At 41.1% G+C, this 25398-nt stretch overlaps 1 protein-coding gene across 1 annotated transcript in view; it reads right to left on the minus strand.

Moving 5' to 3' along the window:
- The window catches only part of LOC139749260 (uncharacterized), a 481728-nt gene that overhangs the window by 67578 nt on the left and 388752 nt on the right, over positions 1-25398 (minus strand). The window contains exons 41-43 of the mRNA XM_071662996.1: positions 11608-11712; positions 4200-4334; positions 3871-4027 (exon numbers count right to left, since the gene is read on the minus strand). Coding sequence (XP_071519097.1) covers positions 3871-4027; positions 4200-4334; positions 11608-11712 — 397 coding nt within the window. The remainder of the gene's footprint in view (positions 1-3870; positions 4028-4199; positions 4335-11607; positions 11713-25398) is intronic.

Below are 25398 nucleotides of genomic sequence, written 5' to 3' on the forward strand. Positions count from 1 at the left end.
TGAGGAAATGCAAAAAGTTGTGTCTGAGATTGGGAGAGCATAAGAAAGGAGGAACTTTAGTGTATATGTGAATAAAAGATAGGTTTTTAGATTTAGATGCACTTAGAGACAGGCTACTTAGGGAGTATGAGTTTGAACGGAGAAATCTTGGAAGAAGTGGGATGTTTTAGATAACTGGGAGTGGACATGGCAGCAAATTGACTCAAAGAAATGGAGGTGAGTCATTGCATGGGTGAGGCAGCAAGGCATATGAGGAATGTGCAAAGTAAGGTTGTTATCTGGGAGGGCAAAAATGGGTATGTTTGAAGGTATAGTTGTCATAATGATGTATGAATGCTTGGCAGTGAATGTGCTGGAAATGAAATTTCTGAAAAAATATGCAGTGTGAGGAAGGTTGATCAGGTAAGTAATAACAGAGTAAGTGAGAGGTATGGTGATAATAAGAGTATGGTTCAGAAAGCTGAAGAGAGTGTGATAAAATGATTGGGGCACATGGAGAGAATGAGTGAAGAGTTTGACAAAGAGGATAAATGCATTTGAAGTGGAGAGGCCAAAGAGATGGGAGAGACCAAATTGGATATGTAAAGCTGGAATGAAAAAAATTGAGTGCTTAGGGTCTGAACATGCATGAGGGTGAAAAGTATGTATGAGATTAGTGAATTGGAACAATGTGGTATGCAGTGAGTGACATGCTGTCAATGGACTGAACCAGAGCATTTGAAGCAGCTGGGGAAGCCATGGAAAGGTCTCTGGGGACTGGCTGTGGAGAACTAATGAATGAATGGATGTGAGCAAATGAGGCCTTTTCTTCATCTGTTGCTGACATACCCATTTTTGCTAATGCGTATAATAGCAAACAAGTGTGAAAAAAGGGGTGTATTATTTGTTAATATAGTCATGAGACCATGGTTTACCCAGACGCTTCACATGCTCAGGTTCAGTCCACTGACAGCATGTCGACCCTGGTATACCACATCATTGCAATTCACTCTATTCCTTGCAGACCTTTCACCCTCCTGTATGGTCAGGTCCTGATCACTAAAAATCTTTTTCACTCCATCTTTCCACCTCCAATTTGGTCTCCCAATTCTTGTTCCCTCTACCTCTGACACATATATCCTCTTTGTCAACCTTTCCTCATTCATTCTCTCCATGTGTCCAAACCATTTCAACACACCCTCTTCTGCTCTCTCAATCACAAACTTTTTATTACCACACATCTCTCTTACCCTTCCATTTCTTACTCGATCAAACCACCTCACATCACATATTGTCCTCAAACATTTCATTTCCAACACATCCACCCTCCTCCGTACAACCCTATCTATAGCCCATGCCTTGTAACCATATAACATTGCTGGAACCACTATTCCTTCAAACATACCCAGTTTTGCTCTCCGAGATAACGTTCTTGCCTTCCACACATTCTTCAACACTTCCAGAACCTTAACCCCCTCCCCCACCCTGTGACTCACTTCCACTTCCATGGTTCTATCCACTGCTAAGTCCATTCCTAGATATCTAAAACACCTCACTTCCTCCAGTTTTTCTCCATTCAAACTTTCCTCCAAATTAACTCAACCCTACTGAACCTAATAACCTTCCTCTTATTCATATTTACTCTCAACTTTCTCCTCTCACACACTTTACCAAACTCAGTCACCAACCTCTGCAGTTTCACACCCAAACCAACCACCAGTGCTGTATCATCAGCGAACAACAAGTGTCTCACTTCCCAAGCCCTCTCATCCACAACAGACTGTATACTTGCCCCTCTCTCCAAAACTCTTACATTCACCTCCCTAATCACCCCATCCATAAACAAATTAAACAACAATGGGGACATCACGCACCCCTCCCACAAACCAACATTCACTGGAAACCAATCACTTTCCTCTCTCCCTACTCATACTCATGCCTTACATCCTTGGTAAAAACTTTTCACTGTTTCTAGCAACTTACCTCCCATACCATATACTCTTATAACCTTCCACAGAGCATCTCTATCATCCCTATCATATGCCTTTTCCAAATCCATAAATGCTAAATACAAATCCATCTGTTTTTCCAAGTATTTCTCACATACATTTTTCAAAGCAAACACCTGATCCACACATCCTCTACCACTTCTGAAACCACACTGCTCTTCCCCATCTGATGCTCTGTCCATGCCTTTAACTTCTCAATCAATACCCTCCCATATAATTTCCCAGGAATACTCAACAAACTTATGCCTCTGTAATTTGAACACACACCTTTATAAAAAAAAAATTAGTTATGGTTTTCACCACCAAAGCTGACTGTTTATGAAATAAGAGGAAACTATGCTCAAGATAAAGAAACAAAACCTTCCCATATTTGCCAGCCATTTTCCCTCACATTGATTTGTAATAAGTAAAGTGTAAGACTATACTGCAATTTGAACTATAGTCATGTTATTCATCATCAATGCTATGCCTGTGTATGAAATAAAGAGGAGAAGAGGGAGACCAAATTGGAGGTGGAAAGATGGAGTGAAAAAGATTTTGTGTGATCGGGGCCTGAACATGCAGGAGGGTGAAAGGAGGGCAAGGAATAGAGTGAATTGGAGCGATGTGGTATACCGGGGTTGACGTGCTGTCAGTGGATTGAATCAAGGCATGTGAAGCGTCTGGGGTAAACCATGGAAAGCTGTGTAGGTATGTATATTTGCGTGTGTGGACGTATGTATATACATGTGTATGGGGGTGGGTTGGGCCATTTCTTTCGTCTGTTTCCTTGCGCTACCTCGCAAACGCGGGAGACAGCGACAAAGTATAATAATAAAAAAAAAAAAAATGTGAAAACAAGTTTGGAAAAAAGAAAAAACCTCTCTGTTCTAGCTTCTTATCAGGAGCTGTCAGGTGAATTGTAAACAGCCCACCTCCATCCCTCATTCAACAGTGGATAAAGCCAACATGAGAATCAGTATTCATACAACTTTCAGTCTATTTTTCATTACTTTTAAATCCTGATCTACCATTTCATAAAAAAATTTTGTTTTTCTTTTTTGCACACCATGACAGGGCTTCTCAGCCATACCATCCATTTAAGAGTTAAGTAGAGTTACAATCAAGTGGCAAACAACCCATCTGTTAGGTAAATCTTAGTAGAAAGTGGTGTGGGAGTTGACAGTTGGTAGTGTGGAAACAGTGCACAACCTGAAAATTCATTTAAATTAAGAACAATGAAGGGAGAAAAAACAAACATTATGAAAAACACTTGAAAGCAGGCAAGGAAAAGAGATCTCAAAAGATTTTGTAAATAGCATTCAAGAATAATTCTGAAGTCATTATCACTAGTACCTCTTGCTTACTGTGAGTTATAAGGGGTTCATTGAGTATTGACAACTAAAAAAAGGACTTACCAAAATCAAAACTAAACAAACAATAAGGATGAACAAATGTCAATATAAGGAACTGTCCAATCATTCATTCATGTGGAACTGCGACATCATCTACCAGTTCTATAGTTAAAGAAATTCTCATTTTTGTAGGTCATAATATGCAAGGTCAGGAATAAGCGTGGTACTTACTTAACAAACCAACTCTACGTTCGGTTACAATAATGAATCCAGTTTCCTCTATGGAACAGCCTAAAGGTATTTAGCTGATAAGGAGCTTCATTCCACAACTGTTACATGGTCCTCCTTTCTAATGCATCAAAAAATTTTACACTACTGCCTACCTCATACACTGGAGATACAATATTTACTTAAGCAGTGCAAAGTTCCTAAGCTAAAGGGCTCTCTATTAGTCATAAAATGAGATCACATACTAAGGATATCCCATTAGAACAAGCATATCATATCAATCATTTCATACATCACATGACCAAAGAAGCATACATTACCATAACGGCACGTTTATGGTCATGGAGGCTTTTGATGGTATCATCCCAAGCTACAATTGAACGAGTCAGGGTGGCATGGTCGGGGACTGTTTCCTCTGAAGCACTGGGACATAGCTGGCGTAGGCAGGTTACTTCATTACTAAGCCGTTCAATTGTTCTGCGAATATATAATTATTCTAAAGTATCAATATATAACATCAATCAGTGATTCATTTCAATCCTGAGTATGAGGTATGGTAATACCAAAATTAACAAAAAATAAAAAAATCATAAGAATAAAACCCATGGATAATTATGGCAGAAAAGATTGCCACTTTTCCTGGCCTTACCGATTTAGGTAGTTTTCCACAATGTCTTTTTTGGCACATATATATTTGACTTCTGCCTCATGTGCCCGTGGAGAGCTACTTGTTAGGGATTCTTGGAGGTTCTTCATCTCTTCCCTTAATTGCGTAATCACTTCTCTGTATACATAAAAGAGGTAACTTTGTTAAAGAATCCTAAAAACAGACAACCCCAGCCTGTTTAAAGTGGGATGTATAAAACAAATCAAACAATTAGGAGGTAACTTTGAAAGGAGAAAAACCGGAGGAAGTGAAGTGTTTTAGATACCTGGGAGTGGATTTGGCAGCGGATGGAACCATGGAAGCAGAAGTGAATCATAGGGTGGGGGAGGGGGTGAAAGTTCTGGGAGCACTGAAAAATGTGTGGAAGTCAAGAACATTATCTTGGAAAGCAAAAATGGGTATGTTTGAAGGAATAGTGGTTCCAACAATGTTATATGGTTGCAAGGCGTGGGCTATAGATAGAGTTGTGTGGAGGAGGGTGGATGTGCTGGAAATGAGATGTTTGAGGACAATATGTGGTGTGAGGTGGTTTGGTCGAGTAAGTAATAAAAGGGTAAGAGAGATGTGTGGTAATAGATGTGTGGTAATAGAAAGAGTGTGGTTGAGAGAGCAGAAAAGGGTGTTTTGAAATGGTTTGGTCACATGGAGAGAATGAGTGAGGAAAGATTGACAAAGAGGATATATGTGTCAGAGGTGGAGGGACCGAGAAGTGGGAAACCAAATTTGAGGCGGAAAGATGGAGTGAAAAAGATTTTGAGCAATTGGGGTCTGAACATGCAGGAGGGTGAAAAGCGTGCAAGGAATAGAGTGAATTGGAACAATGAGGTATACCAGGGTTGATGTGCTATCAAAGGATTGAACCACGGCATGTGAAGTGTCTGGGGTAAACCATGGAACGTTCTGTGGGGCCTGGATATGGAAAGGAAGCTGTGGTTTTGGTGCATTATACATGACAGCTACAGACTGAGTGTGAACAAATGTGGCCTTTGTTTTCTTTTCCTAGCGCTACATTGTGAACATGCGGGGGTAGGGGGCTGTCATTTCATGTGTGGCAAGGTGGCGACGGGAATGAATAAGGGCAGACAGTATGAATTATGTACATGTGTATATATGTATATGTCTGAGTGTGTATATATATGTATACACTGAGATGTATAGGTATCTATATGTGCGTGTGTGGATGTGTATGTATATAAATGTGTATGTGGTGGGTTGGGCCATTCTTTCGTCTGTTTCCTTGCGCTACCTCGCTAAAACGGGAGACAGCAACAAAGTATATTAAACAAAATTTACTGATAAAATCCAGCACATTAGCTAGTAGTCACAGTTTCAAACATCTATCAATAGGCACTTTATAAAGGAGACCTTAACAGTATTACTAGTTAACAAGTCACTCCAAACCGCAGTTCCAAGCCAGTTAAATAAAAGGAAGGATGGGAAATAATTTTGATAAACTATGATGTCAGAACAAAGACAAGAGTATCTCTTAACCAAAGACAGACTAATAGTAAGGCACTGAAATAGTTGGTAGCCACTCCTATGGCTTTTTACAAAAATTTGCACTGTGGGAGAAACAGGCATTACAAACATATTGTTTATATTTCTAGCTCTGTATTCCCCGCAACACAGAAGGCAACTAAAGGGGACGGGAGAGGGAGGGCAGACTGGGGAAGAGTAGTGTGGTTTCAGAAGTGGTAGAGGATATGTGGATCAGGTGTTTTCTTTGAAGAATGAGTGAGAAATACTTAGAAAAACAAATGGATTTATATGTAGCATTTATGGATCTGGAGAAGGGATATGATAGAGTTGATAGAGATGCTCTGTGGAAGGTATTAAGAGGATATGTTGTGGGAGGCAAGTTGCTGGAAGCAGTGAAAAATTCTTATTGAGGATATAATGCATGTGTATGAGTAGGAAGAGAGGAAAGTGATTGGTTCTCAGTGAAAGTGATTGGTTCTCAGTGAATGTTGGTTTGCGGCAGTGGTGCATGATGTCTCCATGGTTGTTCAATTTGTTTATGGATGGGGTTGTTAGGGAGGTGAATGCAAGAGTTTTGGAGAGAGGGACAAGTATGCAGTTCTGTTGTGGATGAGAGGGCTTGGGAAGTGAGTCAAAAAGCTGGTGACTGAGTCTGGAAAAGTGTGTGAAAGAAGAAAGCTGAGAGTAAATGTGAATAAGAGCAAGGTTATTAGGTACAGTAGGGTTGGGGGAAAAGTCAATTGGGAGGTAAGTTTGAATGGAGAAAAACTGGAGGAAGTGAAGAGTTTAGCTATCTGGGAGTGGATTTGGCAGTGGATGGAACCATGGAAGCGGAAGTGAGTCACAGGATGGGGAGGGGGCAAAACTTCTGGAAGTGTTGAAAAATGTGTGGAAGGCGAGAACATTATCTCTGAAAGCAAAAATGGGTATGTTTGAAGGAATAGTGGTGCCAACAATGTTATATGGTTGCCATGTGTGGGCTACAGATAGGGTTGTGCAGAGGAGGGTGGATGTGTTAGAAATGAGATGTCTGAGGACAATATGTGGTGTGAGGTGGTTTGATCGAGTAAGTAATGAAAGGGTAAGAGAGATGTATGGTAATAAAAAGAGTGTGGTTGAGAGAGCAGAAGAGGGTGTATTGAAATGGTTTGGTCACATGGAAAGAATGAGTGTGGAAAGATTGACAAAGAGGATATATGTGTCAGAGGTGGAGGGAAAGAGGAGAAGTAGGAGACCAAATTGGAGGTGAAAAGATGGAGTGAAAAAGATTTTGAGTGATCGGAGCCTGAACATGCAGGAGGGTGAAAGGCGTGCATGGAATAGAGTGAATTGGAACAATGTGGTATACCGTGGTTGACGTGCTGTCAATGGATTGAACCAGGGCATGCGAAGCATCAGGGGTAAACCATGAAAAGTTTTGCAGGGCCTGGATGTGGAAAGGGAGCAGGTGGTTTTGGTGCATTATATATAACAGCTAGAGACTGAATGTGAACGAATGTGGCCTTTGTTATCTTTTCCTAGCGCTACCTCGCGCATGTGTGGGGGGGAGGGGGTTGTCATTTCATGTGTGGCAGGGTCACGACGGGAATGAATAAGGGCAGACAGTATGAATTATGTACATGTGTATTTATGTATATGTCTATGTAAGTATTCATAAGTATACACTGAGATATATAGGTATATATATATATATATATATTTTTTTTTTTCAAACTTCGCCATTTCCCGCGTTAGCGAGGTAGCGTTAAGAACAGAGGACGGGGCCATTGAGGGAACATCCTCACCTGGCCCCTTTCTCTGTTCCTTCTTTTAGGAAAAAAAAAAAAAAGAAAAAAAAAAGAGAGGGGAGGATTTCCAGCCACCCCCTCCCTCCCCTTTTAGTCGCCTTCTACGACACGCAGGGAATTCGTGGGAAGTATTCTTTCTCCCCTATCCCCAGGATATATATATATATATATATATATATATATATATATATATATATATATATATATATATATATATATGTGCAATCTTTTTTTTTTTTTTAATTTTCCAAAAGAAGGAACAGAGAAGGGGGCCAGGTGAGGATATTCCCTCAGAGGCCCAGTCCTCTGTTCTTAACGCTACCTTGCTAACGCGGGAAATGGCGAATAGTTTGAAAGAAAAAAGAAAAAAAAATATGTGCATGTGTGGACGTGTATGTATATACATGTGTATGTGGGTGGGTTGGGCCATTCTTTCATCTGTTTCCTTGTGCTACCTCACTAACGCAGGAGACAGCGACAAAGTATAATAAATATATAAATATATAAATATATCTTTTTATATAATATCTCTTAGTACACTTTGTCACTGTCTCCCGTGTAAGTGAGGTAACGCAAGGAAACAGAAGAAAGAATGGCCCAACCCACCCACATACACATCCACACATGCACATATACATACCTATAAATTTCAACGTATACATATTTATATATCAAAAGGCCAATCTAACCCATTAAAAATGCTTTCCCCCATTTTAGATAAGCCCAGCAAGTCCACCCACTTCTGATGCTTTTCTACACTTCATCTTATGCATGACTTTCTTCCTCTGCATACCACGCTTTATAAGCTCCCTTCTGATGCTTTTCTACACTTCATCTTATGCATGCCTCTCATCCTCTGCATACCACGCTTTATAAACTCCATCTCTTTTTTTACCATGAATGTATAGTGCCATTGTATAAAGGCAAAGGAGATAAACATGATTGTTCATACTTCAGAGGTATGAGTTTGTTGAATATAACTGGGAAGTTGAATGGGAGGGTACTGATTAAGAGGGTGAAGGCATGTACAGAGCATTAGACTGGGGAGGAGCAGTGTGGTTTCAGAAGTGGTAGAGTAAGTGTGGATCAGGTGTTTGCTTTGAAGAATGTGTGTTAGAAATACTTACAAAAACAGATGAATTTGTATGTAGCAGTTACGGATCTGGAGAAGGCATATGACAAGGTTGATAGATAAGCTTCGTGGAAGGTCTTAAGAATATATGGTGTGGGAAGTATATTGCTGGATATGCGAGAAGTTTTTATTAAGTGTGTAAGGCATGTGTAAGGGTAGTAGGAGAGGGGGATTGAATGGTTCCCAGTGAAGATCAGTCTGCAGCAGGGATGTGCAATGTCACCATGGTTGTTAAACTGGTTTATGGATGGGGTAGTAAGGGAGGTAAATGCAAGAGTCTTGGAGAGAGGGGCCAGTATCCAATCTGTTGGGGATGAGAGGGCCTGGGAAGTGTCAGTTGTCAATGTTACAGCACTTGTGGCTGATTGGAGTAAGAAACTACAGATTTTGGTGACTACGTTTGGAAGTCCGGGACAGGAGAATGTTGAGAGTAAATGTGAATAAAAGCAAGGTTATTAGGTTTATTATGGTTGAGGGATAAGTTAGTTGGGATGTATGTCTGAATGGAGAAAAATTCTAGTGACACGTCTTTTGCTCGGGCTCCCACCTATGGCATGGCAACAGTGCCTAGGATGTGTGTGAAATCAAATCTATAACAGGAAATTAAATTTGTAGACTAACATTTATAGCACCCTCTTATGTTCATAGTACCAAAATGGTAAAGATGACCTCATCATGGAACATCAGGTCCCCTGTTGTCTAGTCTATCCTTCATATACATTCTCACAATTATCATTATTCTCATGATAACCATTATTTCATCACTTACAAAAAACAAAAGGTATTTTAATTCTTTGCATAATTTTTCACATTATTCTAGAGCTTACAATTAAATGTCAACTAATTTGGAATATGAAATATTGCAAAAACATGCAGAGAAACAGTTGTATTAATTTTCACTAAATGAACTGCTTAAAATGTTTACAAAAACACATATACTGTATGTAACTGAAAATATATTTTTCTGTATTATCTAAAATAGCAGAGATTCTCAGCCTGGGGTAAACTACCCTCAATGACATAATATGGACCTTTCCATAGGGGTAAAGGATGGAGAGGAAAACATATGTTTTCATAAAGAATAAAATGTACATGATGATCAATATAACAAATATTTTCATAACAGACTGACATCTTACAATGTAACATGGATGTAAATGTCAGTACAGGCTGTAACTCTCTAATCTAGCACTCTGTGGTCTGGCAACTCCAATGGTCTGGCACGTTTTGAATCTACTGCAACCACAGTGGCGCTGTTAGCAGCACTGAGGTCCCAGAATCTGTTTACATTGCAGCCAAGCTAATTAATAGTCTTGTTAGTGTCTTATATTGAGTTTTTTGCTGAAGGTGAAATTTAGAAAAATCTAAAGTTTCCGAAAACTCTGAAAGGCGCCAAGAGTACAGAATTAGACAGTACACATTTAAAGTGGTTGAAGCTCCCAAGTAATGAAGGTGCAAGCATTTCTGGTAAGATGCTTACTAAGCAGGCCAAAATTTTCCACAGAGGGCTAAATCTAGACTGTAACTGTGAATATTTGCAAGGAAGGTTACATAAGTTTAACTGGAGACATGGAATTTCAGTACACGATGTGTGCAGTGAAAAGTGTAGTGCTGACATGGAAGCTTGTAGCGTAAGGTCGTATTAAAAAAATCGATGACTCCAATTCTCTACTAAACAACCAACAGCAATATGTATAGGGCCACAGAGTGTATGAGCCGGCTGGCTGCCTTGATGATAACAATAAAACAACACTAGTAACAAGTGTCAACCAAATCCAACTACCAACCGATGGTCATTTGTTTCATTAACTACTCGTCACAAAGCTGCGACAAAGTTTGTGGATGAATCTGCAAAATTAGTGGCAGTGGAAAACTTATCCCCATAACAAGTGTATAATGCTGATGAATCTGCCCTGTACTGGTTGCTTATACCATGAAAAACCTTTGCCCAAGATACTGTTGAGTCTCCATCTGGGGGTACATATGATGTAACAATAAAATCCTTGTTTGGAAGCATTAATGGTTGTATCATTTTCTGTTTTAAGCTTTGTTCTACCTTTGATAATGCAGCAATATGTATGTGGAATGAGCAGGCAAGATTAAGGGTCAAGCTTAATCTACATAAAGGGTTCCCTTGAGCCACATCCACATGTGTTGTTGGGCAGTGCCCTCACCAGGCAAAGTCTGTCGGGCATGCCTGTGTTGTTGTCCATTCTGTTGATGTGGTTGGGCAGTCAAGTCATGCAGTAGCTAGTACATGGTCAGCAGGCCACGAGTGTGATATCACCATGTGTGGCAAAGTTGAAAGGAAAAAAATAGCAGAGTAGCATAATGATTGCTGCATGCATAAGAAATAAAAAAAGAACAGAGTGCAGAAAACTATATGGTGCAGAGTGGTAACATCTGTGGCTGGCAGCGTTGCTGCTCCAGATCCGGCATCAAACCACCGGACATTGTCTGGTGATTTCGCTCTACTACAGGCGAGAGCAATCCACTGATTTGCCTGTCAAAGTGGCCACAAAGTGTATGATGATGGACCTAACACTAATGCCAGCCAGGCACTGCCCATTAGTGTGGAAGCTCCTTTTTGGGGCAATTTCTTTTTCCCGGCATTTTCTGTGGTCTGGTAATGGCCAGGTCCCAATATTCCCAGATTAAAGAGGTTCAACCTGTATCTCTCTCTCTGTGACAAAAATTCCACCAAAATTCCTTGGTGGCCTTCCCTCAGGTGAGGGTTGGGTGGGGGATTGGGGGTTCAGGACTTGAGTGTATGGCAATGGTGTGTGGTGACTTGAGGGGATGTGGGGGGATTCAGTGAGGATGGGCTTGAATGACAACCACTTTCATAGACAATGCTTGTTGCTTCAATTACAGAAGTGCTAGTTGTGGAGGTCACTGCTAAGGGCAGAGGAGGTGGAAAATAGGGTAATGGCCAAAAAAAGGTTTAAAACCCCAACTATATAGTTACTTCAAAACAAAAGATTTAACTTACAATGCAAAATCATTTCCAATCCGCTGCTTGCAAATTTCAATGGGTCTTCTGTAGGATGTTGTACTTGCAACACAATCTTCTTTGACTGCAGTGACTTGATTACCTCTGAAAGAAAGACTTCTAGATGACATAAAGTTATAAATTGGAACATAAATTGTCATCTACAAATTATTCCGAGAGTGAAGTCGTATATACTTGCTTGCCTTCATCCATTCCTGGCGCTACCCCGCCCCACAGGAAACAGCATTGCTAACCCCTGCTTCAGTGAGGTAGCGCCAGGAAAACAGACAAAAAAGGCCACATTTGTTCATACTCAGTCTCTAGCTGTCATGTGTAATGCATCGAAACCACAGCTCCCTATCCACAACCAGGCCCCACAGGCCTTTCTATGGCTTACCCAAGACGTTTCACATGCCCTGGTTCAGTCCACTGAGAGCAAGTCGACCCCGGTATACAACATCATTCCAATTCACTCTGTTCCTTGCATGTCTCTCACTCTCCTGTATGTTCAGGCCCCGATTGCTCAAATTCTTTTTCACTCCATCATTCTCCCTCCAATTTGGTCTCCTGCTTCTCCTTGTTCCCTCCACCTCTAACACATATATTCTCTTTGTCAATCTTTCCTCACTCATTCTCTCCATATGTCCAAACCACTTCAATACACCCTCTTCTGTGCTCTCAACCATACTCTTTATATTTCCACACATCTCTCTTACCCTTTCATTACTTAATCAATCAAACCACCTTACACCACATACTGTTCCTAAACATTTCACTTCCAACACATTCACCTTCCTCCTTACAACCCGATCTATAGCCCATGCCTCACAACCATATACTGTTGGAACTATTATTCCTTCAAACATATCCATTTATGATTTCTGAGATAACATTCTCTCCTTCCACTTATTCTTCACTGCCCCCAGAACCTTCACCCTAAACACCCACCCTGTGACTCACTTCCGCTTCCATGGTTCCATTCACTGCCAAGTCCACTCCCATACATCTAAAACACTTCAGTTCTTCCAATTTTTCTCCATTTAAATCTACATCCCAATTTACTTGTCCCTCAACCCTACTGAACCTAATTGCCTTGCTCTTATTCACATTAACTCTCAACTTTCTCCTTTCATATCATTTTCCAAAGTCAGTCATCAACTGCAGTTTTTCACTTGCATCAGCTATCAGAGCTGTATCATTGGTGAACAACAACTGACTCACTTCCCAGGCCCTCTCATCTTCAACAGACTGCCCCTCTCTTTCTGCATTTACCTCTCTAACCACCCCATCTAGCAACAAATTAAACAGCCATGAGGACATCACGCATCCCTGCCATAGACTGACATTCACTGGGAACCAATGACTCTCCTCTCTTCCTACTGTACACATACCTTACATCCTTGGTAAAAACTTTCACTGCTTCTAGCAGCTTTCCTCCCACACCATACACTCTTAGACCTTCCACAAAGCAACTCAATCAACCCTATCACATGCCTTTTCCAGATCCATAAGTGCTACATTGCAAATCCACCTGTTTTTCTAGCTTTCCTCCCACACCATATACTCTTAGACCTTCCACAAAGCAACTCTATCAACCTTATCACATGCCTTTTCCAGATCCATAAATGCTACATTGCAAATCCACCTGTTTTTCTAAGTATTTCTCACACACATTCTTCAAAGTAAATGCCTGATCCACACATCATCTACCACTTCTGAAACCACACTCCTCTTCCCCAATCTGATGCTCTGTATATGCCTTCATCCTCTCAATCAATACCCTCCCATATAATTTCCGAGGAATACTCAGCAAACTTATGCCTCTGTAGCTTGAACACTCACCTTTATCCCCTTTGCCTTTGTACAATGGCACTATGCATGCATTCTGCCAATCCTCAGGCACTTCACCATGAATCATACATACATTGAATATCCTTACCAACCAATCAACAACACTGTCAGCACCTCTCTTCATAAATTCTACTACAATACCATCTAAACCTGCCGCCTTGCTAAATTTCATCTTCTGCAAAACTTTCATTACTTCTCTCTTAACCACACCATTTTCCTTGACCCTCCCACTTTGCACACCACCCCAACCAAAACACGCTACATCTGTCATTCTATCATCAAAAAAATTCAACAAACCTTCAAAATACTCCATCTCCTTCTCACTTCATCACTACCTGTTCTTACTTGCCTACTTCAATGATGTTCCTATTTGTTCTCTTGTCTTACGCATGTTATTTACTTCCTTCCAAAACGTCTTTTAATTTACCCTAAAGTTTAATGATACTCTCTCACCCCAACTCTCTTTGCCCTCTTTTCCAGCCCTTGCACCTTCCTCCTGCCACTTTCTTTAACACATCTCACAGTAATTTGCACTCCTTCCTTGTAAGTACTGTCCAAATGCCTCTTTCTCTTTCACTATCAACCTTACTTCTTTATCCCACCACTCACTACCCTTTCTAATCTGTCCACCTCCCACCTTTCTCATGCCACACCCATCTTTTGCACATGCCATCACTGCTTCCCTGAATACATCCCATTCCTCATCCACTTTTTACTTGATCACAGTATCCCTGAGGTAGGGGAGAAAGAATTCTATCAGCGTATTCCCTGCACAGAATGTTGCAGAAAGTGACTAGAAAGGGTGGGAGCTGGGGGTTGGAAACCCTCGCCTTCTTGTATTTCAATTTCTAAAAGAGGAAACAAAAGGAGCCGGGCAGGGAGTGCTCATCCTTCTCAAAGGCTCAGATCGAGGTGTCTGAACGTTTGTGGATGTAACTGAGATAAAAAGAAAGGGAAGAAACCTGGATGTTCTGGCTCTCAGTGAAAGGAAGCTCAAGGATAAAGGGGAGGAATGGTTTGGAGGTGACTTACGAGTAAAGCCAGGAACTGTGAGAGAACAAGAGCTAAGGAAGGAGAAAGATCATGAGAGGCAAGTGTTTCGGGAACACAGATGAATGTGTCAGCAGTTTTGACACATGAGAACAGGTATTAGTGATGGGTGATTTAAAAGTGAAGGTAAGTAATGTGGCAGTCAAGGGTATAATTGGGGCGTATGAGATATCCAGTGTTATGAATGGAAAAGGTGAAGAGCTGGAGTTGTGAGATGAAAAAAGAGTGGGACTGGAATACCTGGTTTAAGAAGAGGGATACTTATATTAATTTATCATACTTTGTCGCTGTCTCATGCATTAGCAAGGTAGCGTAAGGAAACAAACAGAAGAATGGGCCAACCCACCCACATAAACATATATATACATAAATGCTCACACATGCACATATATATACCTATACATTTCAATGTATGCATACATTTACATACAGAGACATATACATATATAAAAATGTACACATTCATATGTGCTGCCTTCATCCATTCCCGCTGCCACCCTGCCACACATGAAATGGCACCCCCCTCCCCCTCTCATGCGTGCGAAGTAGCACTAGGAAAGACAACAAAGGCCACATTCATTCACACTCAGGGATATACACAAGTATATGTAAATGAGTAGGAGAGATAGTCAAAAGTCATTATTAGATTACATACTAATTGGTAGGCATGTAACAGAGAGACTTTTGGATGTAAATGTGACAAGAGGGGAAGCTGGTGGGATGTCTGGTCAGTATCTTGTGGAGGCAAGGGTGAAGATTTGTAGAGGTTTATGAAAAATAGGAGACAATGACAGGAAGGAGAGTGGTGAGAGTAAGTGAGCTTGTAAAGGACTTGTGTGAAGAAATACCAGCAGAGAATGAGTGTGTAATGGCAAAAGGTGAGAATGAATGAAGCGAAGGGAGTGGGTGTGGAAGGAAGCGAAGGGAGTGGGTGTGATGTCATGTGCAAGAGATGCACATGGGATGAAAAAGGTGGGAGGTAGGCAGATTAGAAAGGGTAGTGAGTGGTGGAATGATGAAGTAAAGTTACTACTGAAAGAGAAAAGAGGTGTTTGGGCAGTACTTACAGGGAAGGTGTGCAAATGATTGGGAGATGTATAACAGAGAGCAGTAGGTGAAGGGGTTGAAAAACAGGGCAACTGAGTGTTGGATTGAAAGGGTATCATTAAACTTTAAGGATAAAAATATGTTTGGAAGGAGGTAAATGATGTGCAAAAGACAAGAGAAAAAATGTAAAAAGCAGTGAAAAGAGCAAAGGGGGAAGTGATAACAGGTATTAATGAAGTGAGGAGATGGGGAGAATACTCTAAAGGATTGTTAAATGTGTTTGATAACAGAGACAAAGATGTAGGGTGTTTTGGTTAGGATGGAGTACAAAGTGAGAGAGTCATGGAGGGTGGTTTGGTGAACAGAGAATAGGTGGTGAAAGCCTTGCGAGATGAAATGTGGCAAAGCCATTGGAGGGGATGGTATTGCTGTTGAAATTATTTAGAAAGGGAGTGACTGTGTTGTTGATTGGTTGGTAAGGATATTCAATGTATGTATGGATCATGGTGAGGTGCCTGAGGATTTGCAGAATGTAGGTACAGAGCCACTGTATAAAGACAGAGGTATCAGTTTGTTCAGTATACCTGGTAAGTTATGTGGGAGGGTATTGATTGAGAGGGTGAAGTCTTATACAGAGAGAGAGAGAGAGAGAGAGAGAGAGAGAGAGAGAGAGAGAGAGAGAGAGATTGAGAGAGAGAGAGAGAGACAGAGAGAGAGAGAGAGAGAGAGAGAGAGAGAGAGAGAGAGAGAGAGAGAGAGAGAGAGAGAGAGAGAGAGAGAGAGAGAGAGAGAGAGAGAGAGAGAGAGAGAGAGAGAGAGAGAGAGAGAGAGAGAGAGAGAGAGAGAGAGAGAGAGAGAGAGAGAGAGAGAGAGAGAGAGAGAGAGAGAGAGAGAGAGAGAGAGAGAGAGAGAGAGAGAGAGAGAGAGAGGAGAGAGAGAGAGAGAGAGAGAGAGAGAGAGAGAGAGAGAGAGAGAGAGAGAGAGAGAGAGAGAGAGAGAGAGAGAGAGAGAGAGAGAGAGAGAGAGAGAGAGAGAGAGAGAGAGAGAGAGAGAGAGAGAGAGAGAGAGAGAGAGAGAGAGAGAGAGAGAGAGAGAGAGAGAGAGAGAGAGAGAGAGAGAGAGAGAGAGAGAGAGAGAGAGAGAGAGAGAGAGAGAGAGAGAGAGAGAGAGAGAGAGAGAGAGAGAGAGAGAGAGAGAGAGAGAGAGAGAGAGAGAGAGAGAGAGAGAGAGAGAGAGAGAGAGAGAGAGAGAGAGAGAGAGAGAGAGAGAGAGAGAGAGAGAGAGAGAGAGAGAGAGAGAGAGAGAGAGAGAGAGAGAGAGAGAGAGAGAGAGAGAGAGAGAGAGAGAGAGAGAGAGAGAGAGAGAGAGAGAGAGAGAGAGAGAGAGAGAGAGAGAGAGAGAGAGAGAGAGAGAGAGAGAGAGAGAGAGAGAGAGAGAGAGAGAGAGAGAGAGAGAGAGAGAGAGAGAGAGAGAGAGAGAGAGAGAGAGAGAGAGAGAGAGAGAGAGAGAGAGAGAGAGAGAGAGAGAGAGAGAGAGAGAGAGAGAGAGAGAGAGAGAGAGAGAGAGAGAGAGAGAGAGAGAGAGAGAGAGAGAGAGAGAGAGAGAGAGAGAGAGAGAATGGTTTCAGAATTGGTAGAGGATGTGTGGATCAGTTGTTTCCTTTAAAGAATGTGCGTGAGAAGTACTTGAAAAAAAAAAAGATGGATTTGTATGTGGCAATTATGGATCTGGATAAGGTATACGATATTCTGCACTCTATTCTGTGCATGACTTTCACTTTACAGGGTATGTATGTGTATGTGTATATGTGTGTGTGTGTGTGTGTGTGTGTGTGTGTGTGTGTGTGTGTGTGTGTGTGTGTGTTGTGTGTGTGGGTGTTATAGATCTGAGTGACACAAAACTACAGGGGAAGGGGGAAGAATGGTTTGGGTATGTCTTAGGGGCAAGTCCTTGGTTAGTGTGAGGGCAAGAGCCAAGAAAGGGGCAGCACTCCTGCTTAAGGGGGAGTTGTGGGATTGCATGAGTCTAAGGCAGGGGTAGGCAACCTATTGCCTACAGGCTAGATCCGGACCACGAAGGGATTTTGACTGGTATGCAAGCAAATATTACGATACTATGCTCATTATCAATACAAATTAGAAATTAGATACTCTCCTTGCACGCACAGGTTTTCAGGTGGGATCATTCAAATTTGTAAATGGAAACAGCATCATTGTTTTAAAGAGAAATCCATGCTAAATATCTGCTCAAAGAAGAAAATATAGTTCATTCTATTAAGGTATGTATTTTGTCACCTCCTTTATGGTTTAATACAGTGGATAGGCAAGTGATAGGAAAGGAATATTCCGGACTAATCACCCCTTTTCTATGTTCGCTGCAGAGTGATGCTCCCTGTAACAACAGGTTATCATGTGAACCAGATATTTACACATAACAAATTTGACAAAAATAACGACTTTCAATTTCTAGAAGTGTCTGCTAAACCAGTACCAGTTTCGACTGTACAACAACCATCCTCAGTATAAATTAAATCTGAAGATGAACTGAATTTAAAGCATCACATGGCAGTAAAAACATAGAAAAGTTCCAAACAAAAGAAGTGTTAAAAAAAGTGTTACAATCAGTGAAAACAATGGTGTCAAATAAATAGCAGAAAAAGCAAAAACAGCATTACACATCAAAATGAAGGGGTTATATTTACATGAAAAAGTTGTTTGTTAAGAGTCAGTTTTTTTATCGATATGAATAGCATCTTTAATCCTAAGCTAATATGATGATGGGGCGGAGGCCAGAATTGTGAAACAATCCTCCGAACAAGTGTTCTTACACAATTCTGAACTCTGGAGCTGTTTGAAAATGTGAGAGCTTCTATCCATCAACAAATGCTCTTGAACAACAGGTGTTGGAATGTCAGCATGTTTCGCCGACACAACAGGCACTATGGCCTGCACAAGAAAACTTGTAGACAATACATGTACGGAGTTTCTTTGGGATAGGATCCTTTACACTAAACACATTACATGTGGTACAATACTTGTTGAATAACTCGCATTTCAAAATAAAATCAAAGACGAAAATGTTAATGTGCTGAGAGGTGCAACTGGAGGGATGTCTGATCATTATCTTGTGGAGGCTAAGGTGAAGATTTGTATGGGTTTTCAGAAAAGAAGAGTGAATGTTGGGGTGAAGAGGGTGGTGAGAGTAAGTGAGCTTGGGAAGGAGACTTGTGTGAGGAAGTACCAGGAGAGACTGAGTGCAGAATGGAAAAAGGTGAGAACAATGGAAGTAAGGGGAGTGGGGGAGGAATGGGATGTATTTAGGGAATCAGTGATGGATTGCACAAAAGATGCTTGTGGCATGAGAAGAGTGGGAGGTGGGTTGATTAGAAAGGGTAGTGAGTGGTGGGATGAAGAAATAAGATTATTAGTGAAAGAGAAGAGAGAGGCATTTGGACGATTTTTGCAGGGAAAAATGCAATTGAGTGGGAGATGTATAAAAGAAAGAGACAGGAGGTCAAGAGAAAGGTGCAAGAGGTGAAAAAGAGGGCAAATGAGAGTTGGGGTGAGAGAGTATCATTAGATTTTAGGGAGAATAAAAAGATGTTCTGGAAGGAGGTAAATAAAGTGCGTAAGACAAGAGAGCAAATGGGAACTTCAGTGAAGGGCGCAAATGGGGAGGTGATAACAAGTAGTGGTGATGTGAGAAAGAGATGGAGTGAGTATTTTGAAGGTTTGTTGAATGTGTTTGATGATAGAGTGGCAGATATAGGGTGTTTTGGTTGAGGTGGTGTGCAAAGTGAGAGGGTTAGGGAAAATGATTTGGTAAACAGAGAAGAGGTAGTAAAAGCTTTGCGGAAGATGAAAGCCGGCAAGGCAGCAGGTTTGGATGGTATTGCAGTGGAATTTTAAAAAAGGGGGTGACTGTATTGTTGACTGGTTGGTAAGGTTATTTAATGTATGTATGACTCATGGTGAGGTGCCTGAGGATTGGCGGAATGCGTGCATAGTGCCATTGTACAAAGGCAAAGGGGATAAGAGTGAGTGCTCAAATTACAGAGGTATAAGTTTGTTGAGTATTCCTGGTAAATTATATGGGAGGGTATTGATTGAGAGGGTGAAGGCATGTACAGAGCATCAGATTGGGGAAGAGCAGTGTGGTTTCACAAGTGGTAGAGGATGTGTGGATCAGGAGTTTGCTTTGAAGAATGTATGTGAGAAATACTTAGAAAAGCAAATGGATTTGTATGTAGCATTTATGGATCTGGAGAAGGCATATGATAGAGTTGATAGAGATGCTCTGTGGAAGGTATTAAGAATATATGGTGTGGGAGGCAAGTTGTTAGAAGCAGTGAAAAGTTTTTATCGACGATGTAAGGCATGTGTACGTGTAGGAAGAGAGGAAAGTGATTGGTTCTCAGTGAATGTAGGTTTGCGGCAGGGGTGTGTGATGTCTCCATGGTTGTTTAATTTGTTTATGGATGGGGTTGTTAGGGAGGTGAATGCAAGAGTTTTGGAAAGAGGGGCAAGTATAAAGTCTGTTGGGGATGAGAGAGCTTGGGAAGTGAGTCAGTTGTTGTTCGCTGATGATACAGCGCTGGTGGCTGATTCATGTGAGAAACTGCAGAAGCTGGTGACTGAGTTTGGTAAAGTGTGTGAAAGAAGAAAGTTAAGAGTAAATGTGAATAAGAGCAAGGTAATTAGGTACAGTAGGGTTGAGGGTCAAGTCAATTGGGAGGTAAGTTTGAATGGAGAAAAACTGGAGGAAGTAAAGTGTTTTAGATATCTGGGAGTGGATCTGGCAGCGGATGGAACCATGGAAGCGGAAGTGGATCATAGGGTGAGGGAGGGGGCGAAAATCCTGGGAGCCTTGAAGAATGTGTGGAAGTTGAGAACATTATCTCGGAAAGCAAAAATGGGTATGTTTGAAGGAATAGTGGTTCCAACAATGTTGTATGGTTGCGAGGCGTGGGCTATGGATAGAGTTGTGCGCAGGAGGATGGATGTGCTGGAAATGAGATGTTTGAGGACAATGTGTGGTGTGAGGTGGTTTGATCGAGTAAGTAACGTAAGGGTAAGAGAGATGTGCGGAAATAAAAAGAGCGTGGTTGAGAGAGCAGAAGAGGGTGTTTTGAAATGGTTTGGGCACATGGAGAGAGTGAGTGAAGAAAGATTGACCAAAAGGATATATGTGTTGGAGGTGGAGGGAACGAGGAGAAGTGGGAGACCAAATTGGAGGTGGAAAGATGGAGTGAAAAAGATTTTGTGTGATCGGGGCCTGAACATGCAGGAGGGTGAAAGGAGGGCAAGGAATAGAGTGAATTGGATCGATGTGGTATACCGGGGTTGACGTGCTGTCAGTGGATTGAATCAGGGCATGTGAAGCGTCTGGGGTAAAACATGGAAAGCTGTGTAGGTATGTATATTTGCGTGTGTGGACGTATGTATATACATGTGTATGGGGGTGGGTTGGGCCATCTCTTTTGTCTGTTTCCTTGTGCTACCTCGCAAACGCAGGAGACAGCGAAAAAAAAAAAAAAATTCCAATGGGAATGAATGAAAAATTCCAGAAGGAAGATGCTGAATGCTAAAGTTTCCAAGTCACTTGGACACTAAATTACTACTTCATTGAGTATGCTGGGAAACCAGTTTGTATCATTTGCCTAGAAAATGTTCCTGTGAAGAAGGTGGCAAATATCACGTGACAATACGAGACATTTTAATAAGTTTACTAGGCAAGCGAGGAAAGATGAAGTTGAGTGACTGAAGGCTAGTTTTGGAAAACAAACATCATTTTCTGCCAAGAAAAGCAGAAAAATGAAGAAAAAACTCATGCAAGCTATGAAGTCGCAAAACTTATTGCAGAGATGATGAAGTCTTTTACAGATGGAGAGTTTGTCAAAGAATGTTTGCTGGCAGTAGTGGATATTGTTTCTCCTGAAATAGAATGTTTATTTGCACCTATTAGCCTGACTAGAAGAATGACTGCAGAGCAAGTTAAAGAAATCTCAACAGATGTTAAAGTTGTTTAAGGGATGTCTGCAACAAATTGCAGATATTTATGAAGCTTTGTTGAAAATGATGTCAGAAATGAAACTTGACGTGTCGAAGTTAATTGGCATCACAACCAATGAGGTACCAGTAATAGTGGGGAAAAAATAAAGGCATCACTGCACTGCTGCAGGGACACATGGATAACCTTGGAATCACACAGAAACTGGTTGAATTCTTTGCATTATCCACTAAAATTAAAGGATGTTATGGACATTCTTTAAGACAGTGAATCTAATCCTATCTTGTGGATTCAATCATTGCCAGTTTCAGCAATTTTTGTTAGATACTGAGGCAGAATATGGGGATCTAGCTTATTTCTGCAATGGACACTGGCTTGGCCAAGGGTTAATGCTGGAAAGAGTATTTGCATTGCATGAAGAGGGGTAATATTTTTTGAGAGCTAAAATGAGGATGCTTCACATTTCCATGATCCTGACTGGCTTGCAACCCTGGCCTTCCTTGTAGACAATACATATCATTTCAATAACTTGAGTTTATAACTTCAAGAAAAAAATCAGTTGATACATGAGACGTATAGTTATATTGTGGCCTTTGGAAGAAAACTGTAATTGTGAGTATACAAACTTCAGAAAGGAAATTGTGCACATTTTCCCACTTTTCAAAAAATAAAGAACAAGATTCAGGCATCTTTGTAAATACTGTCCAAGAATTAAGAAAAGAGTTTTCATCTTGTTCTGCTGATTATCGCTTGCATGCAAAGGAGTTCAAGCTGTTTGCTACTGTGTTTGATGTAGAAATGGGCACTGGATCAGAAATGTTTCAAATGGAATTGATTGAGGTGAAGTGTGATGGCATATTGAGATCAAAATCTCATTCTGAAGATGTGTCAAAGTTTGACTTCCATAGAAAATATATTCATCCAAGTGGGAAGTATCCTAAGTTTGTGGACTACATAAAAAAAGATGGCATCATTGTCTGGCAGCACTTATCTGTGTGAGCAATTATTTTCAAAAATGAAACACATCAAGAACCATTTCAGAACAAGATTGACTCATACCCATCAGGATAATGTCTTCCTCTTGATATCAACAAGTCTCATAACCAATATTGATAAGTTTTCAAGCAACAAACAACATCAAGTTTCATACTGATTCATCAACTGTTTGCATTATAATTAGTTGATTTTCTCTTTTATTATACCTAATTTACCACCATTCAATGCATCATTTTCATACTTTCTGTTTTCTAAAGGTTCTTTGTGTTCTAAAAGAATCAAAAGATACCTTGACCGAAATGAACTGCAACTAAACTGAGTTTTAGTTATTACTAATTGACAACCTTGGTGAAGCACAAATAATTTTCTAGCATACGTTATTCATTGATTATAAGCAAAATATGACTAGATGTATTCAAATGGATAATTCCCATATTTCAAGCTTTTCATGACATTAGTCAGGCCCAATGTCCACTCGTTAATATGCAACCTGGACTGCGGAGGCAAAAAGGTTGCCGACCCCTGGTCTAAGGACTGATGTCCGGTGTTAGAGGTGTCTGACCATTTGTGCTTATGAAACCAGAAAGGAGAAAAATAAGAAGAGCTTTGGGAACTGAGTGAGTGTGTCAGCAGTTCTGATGAATGGGACAGTATTAGTGATGGGAGATTTGAACGAGAAAGTAGGTAATGTGGTAGTTGGGGTAAAACTAGGGGCATGGGGTACCCAGTGCTGTATAGAGTAAAACTGAGAATGGCTTGTGGAGTTTTAAGATGAAAAAGGATTGGTAATTGGGAATACCTGGTTTACAAATGAGATGCATTAGCATAAATGGAAGCACTGAGGTAATGAAAAGCAGGCATTACTGGACTAAGCACTATCTGATAAGTGTGCAGTGGAAAGACTCTTGGATGTGCATATACAAAGAGGATCATGTGGTGGGATGTCCAATCACTACTTGGTAGAGGCAAGAGTTAGATTTTATAAAGGCTTTACGAAATTAGGAAACGAGAAGAATGGGAAGAAGGTGTGACAGTAAGTGAACTTGTTAAAGAGGCTTCTGTAAAGAGATAACAAGAGAAATTGAGTGTAAAATGGCAAAACATGATAGCAAAAGAGGCTACAGGTGTGTGAGGAATGGGAGGTATTCTGGAATGCATAGCTTACATGCGAGAGAGATGTTTGGCATGCGGAAAGTGGGATGTTGGCAGGTGAGAAAGGGTAGTGATGTGTAGGATTACGAAGTTATTTTGTTAGTGAAAGATAAAAGAAATATTTATTTTTATTTTTTCATTATACTTTGTCGGTCTCCCGCGTTTGCGAGGTAGCGCAAGGAAACAGACGAAAGAAATGGCCCAACCCCGCCCCATACACATGTATATACATACGTCCACACACGCAAATATACATACCTACACAGCTTTCCATGGTTTACCCCAGACGCTTCACATGCCTTGATTCAATCCACTGACAGCACGTCAACCCCGGTATACCACATTGCTCCAATTCACTCTATTCCTTGCCCTCCTTTCACCCTCCTGCATGTTCAGGCCCCGATCACACAAAATCTTTTTCACTCCATCTTTCCACCTCCAATTTGGTCTCCCTCTTCTCCTCGTTCCCTCCACCTCCGACACATATATCCTCTTGGTCAATCTTTCCTCACTCATTCTCTCCATGTGCCCAAACCACTTCAAAACACCCTCTTCTGCTCTCTCAACCACGCTCTTTTTATTTCCACACATCTCTCTTACCCTTACGTTACTCACTCGATCAAACCACCTCACACCACACATTGTCCTCAAACGTCTCATTTCCAGCACATCCATCCTCCTGCGCACAACTCTATCCATAGCCCACGCCTCGCAACCATACAACATTGTTGGAACCACTATTCCTTCAAACATACCCATTTTTGCTTTCCGAGATAATGTTCTCGACTTCCACACATTCTTCAAGGCCCCCAGAATTTTCGCCCCCTCCCCCACCCTATGATCCACTTCCGCTTCCATGGTTCCATCTGCTGCCAGATCCACTCCCAGATATCTAAAACACTTCACTTCCTCCAGTTTTTCTCCATTCAAACTCACCTACCAATTGACTTGACCCTCAACCCTACTGTACCTAATAACCTTGCTCTTATTCACATTTACTCTTAACTTTCTTCTTCCACACACTTTACCAAATTCAGTCACCAGCTTCTGCAGTTTCTCACATGAATCAGCCACCAGCGCTGTATCATCAGCGAACAACAACTGACTCACTTCCCAAGCTCTCTCATCCCCAACAGACTTCATACTTGCCCCTCTTTCCAAAACTCTTGCATTCACCTCCCTAACAACCCCATCCATAAACAAATTAAACAACCATGGAGACATCACACACCCCTGCCGCAAACCTACATTCACTGAGAACCAATCACTTTCCTCTCTTCCTACACGTACACATGCCTTACATCCTCGATAAAAACTTTTCACTGCTTCTAACAACTTTCCTCCCACACCATATATTCTTAATACCTTCCACAGAGCATCTCTATCAACTCTATCATATGTATGGGTGATATCTGCAGGGAAGGAGTGGAAGTGATTGGGAGACATATAAGAGAAATGAGCATGAGGGTTCAGGGACTGAAAACGAGGGCAATTGAGAGTTACATGCAAGAACCAGCAAACTTCAGGGAGAACGAGAAAATGTTTTGGAAAGAGATTAATAGTTAGAAAAACAAAGAGCACAAAGACAAATAAGAAGTGGTAAAAAGCAGAAAGGGGCAAATAAAGAAGTGGTAACAGGCAGAAATGAGGTTAAGAAGAGGTTGAGTGAGTATTTTGAAGAAAAGC

This window comes from Panulirus ornatus, chromosome 6, assembly GCF_036320965.1.
Source record: "Panulirus ornatus isolate Po-2019 chromosome 6, ASM3632096v1, whole genome shotgun sequence".
Lineage (NCBI taxonomy): Eukaryota > Metazoa > Arthropoda > Malacostraca > Decapoda > Palinuridae > Panulirus > Panulirus ornatus.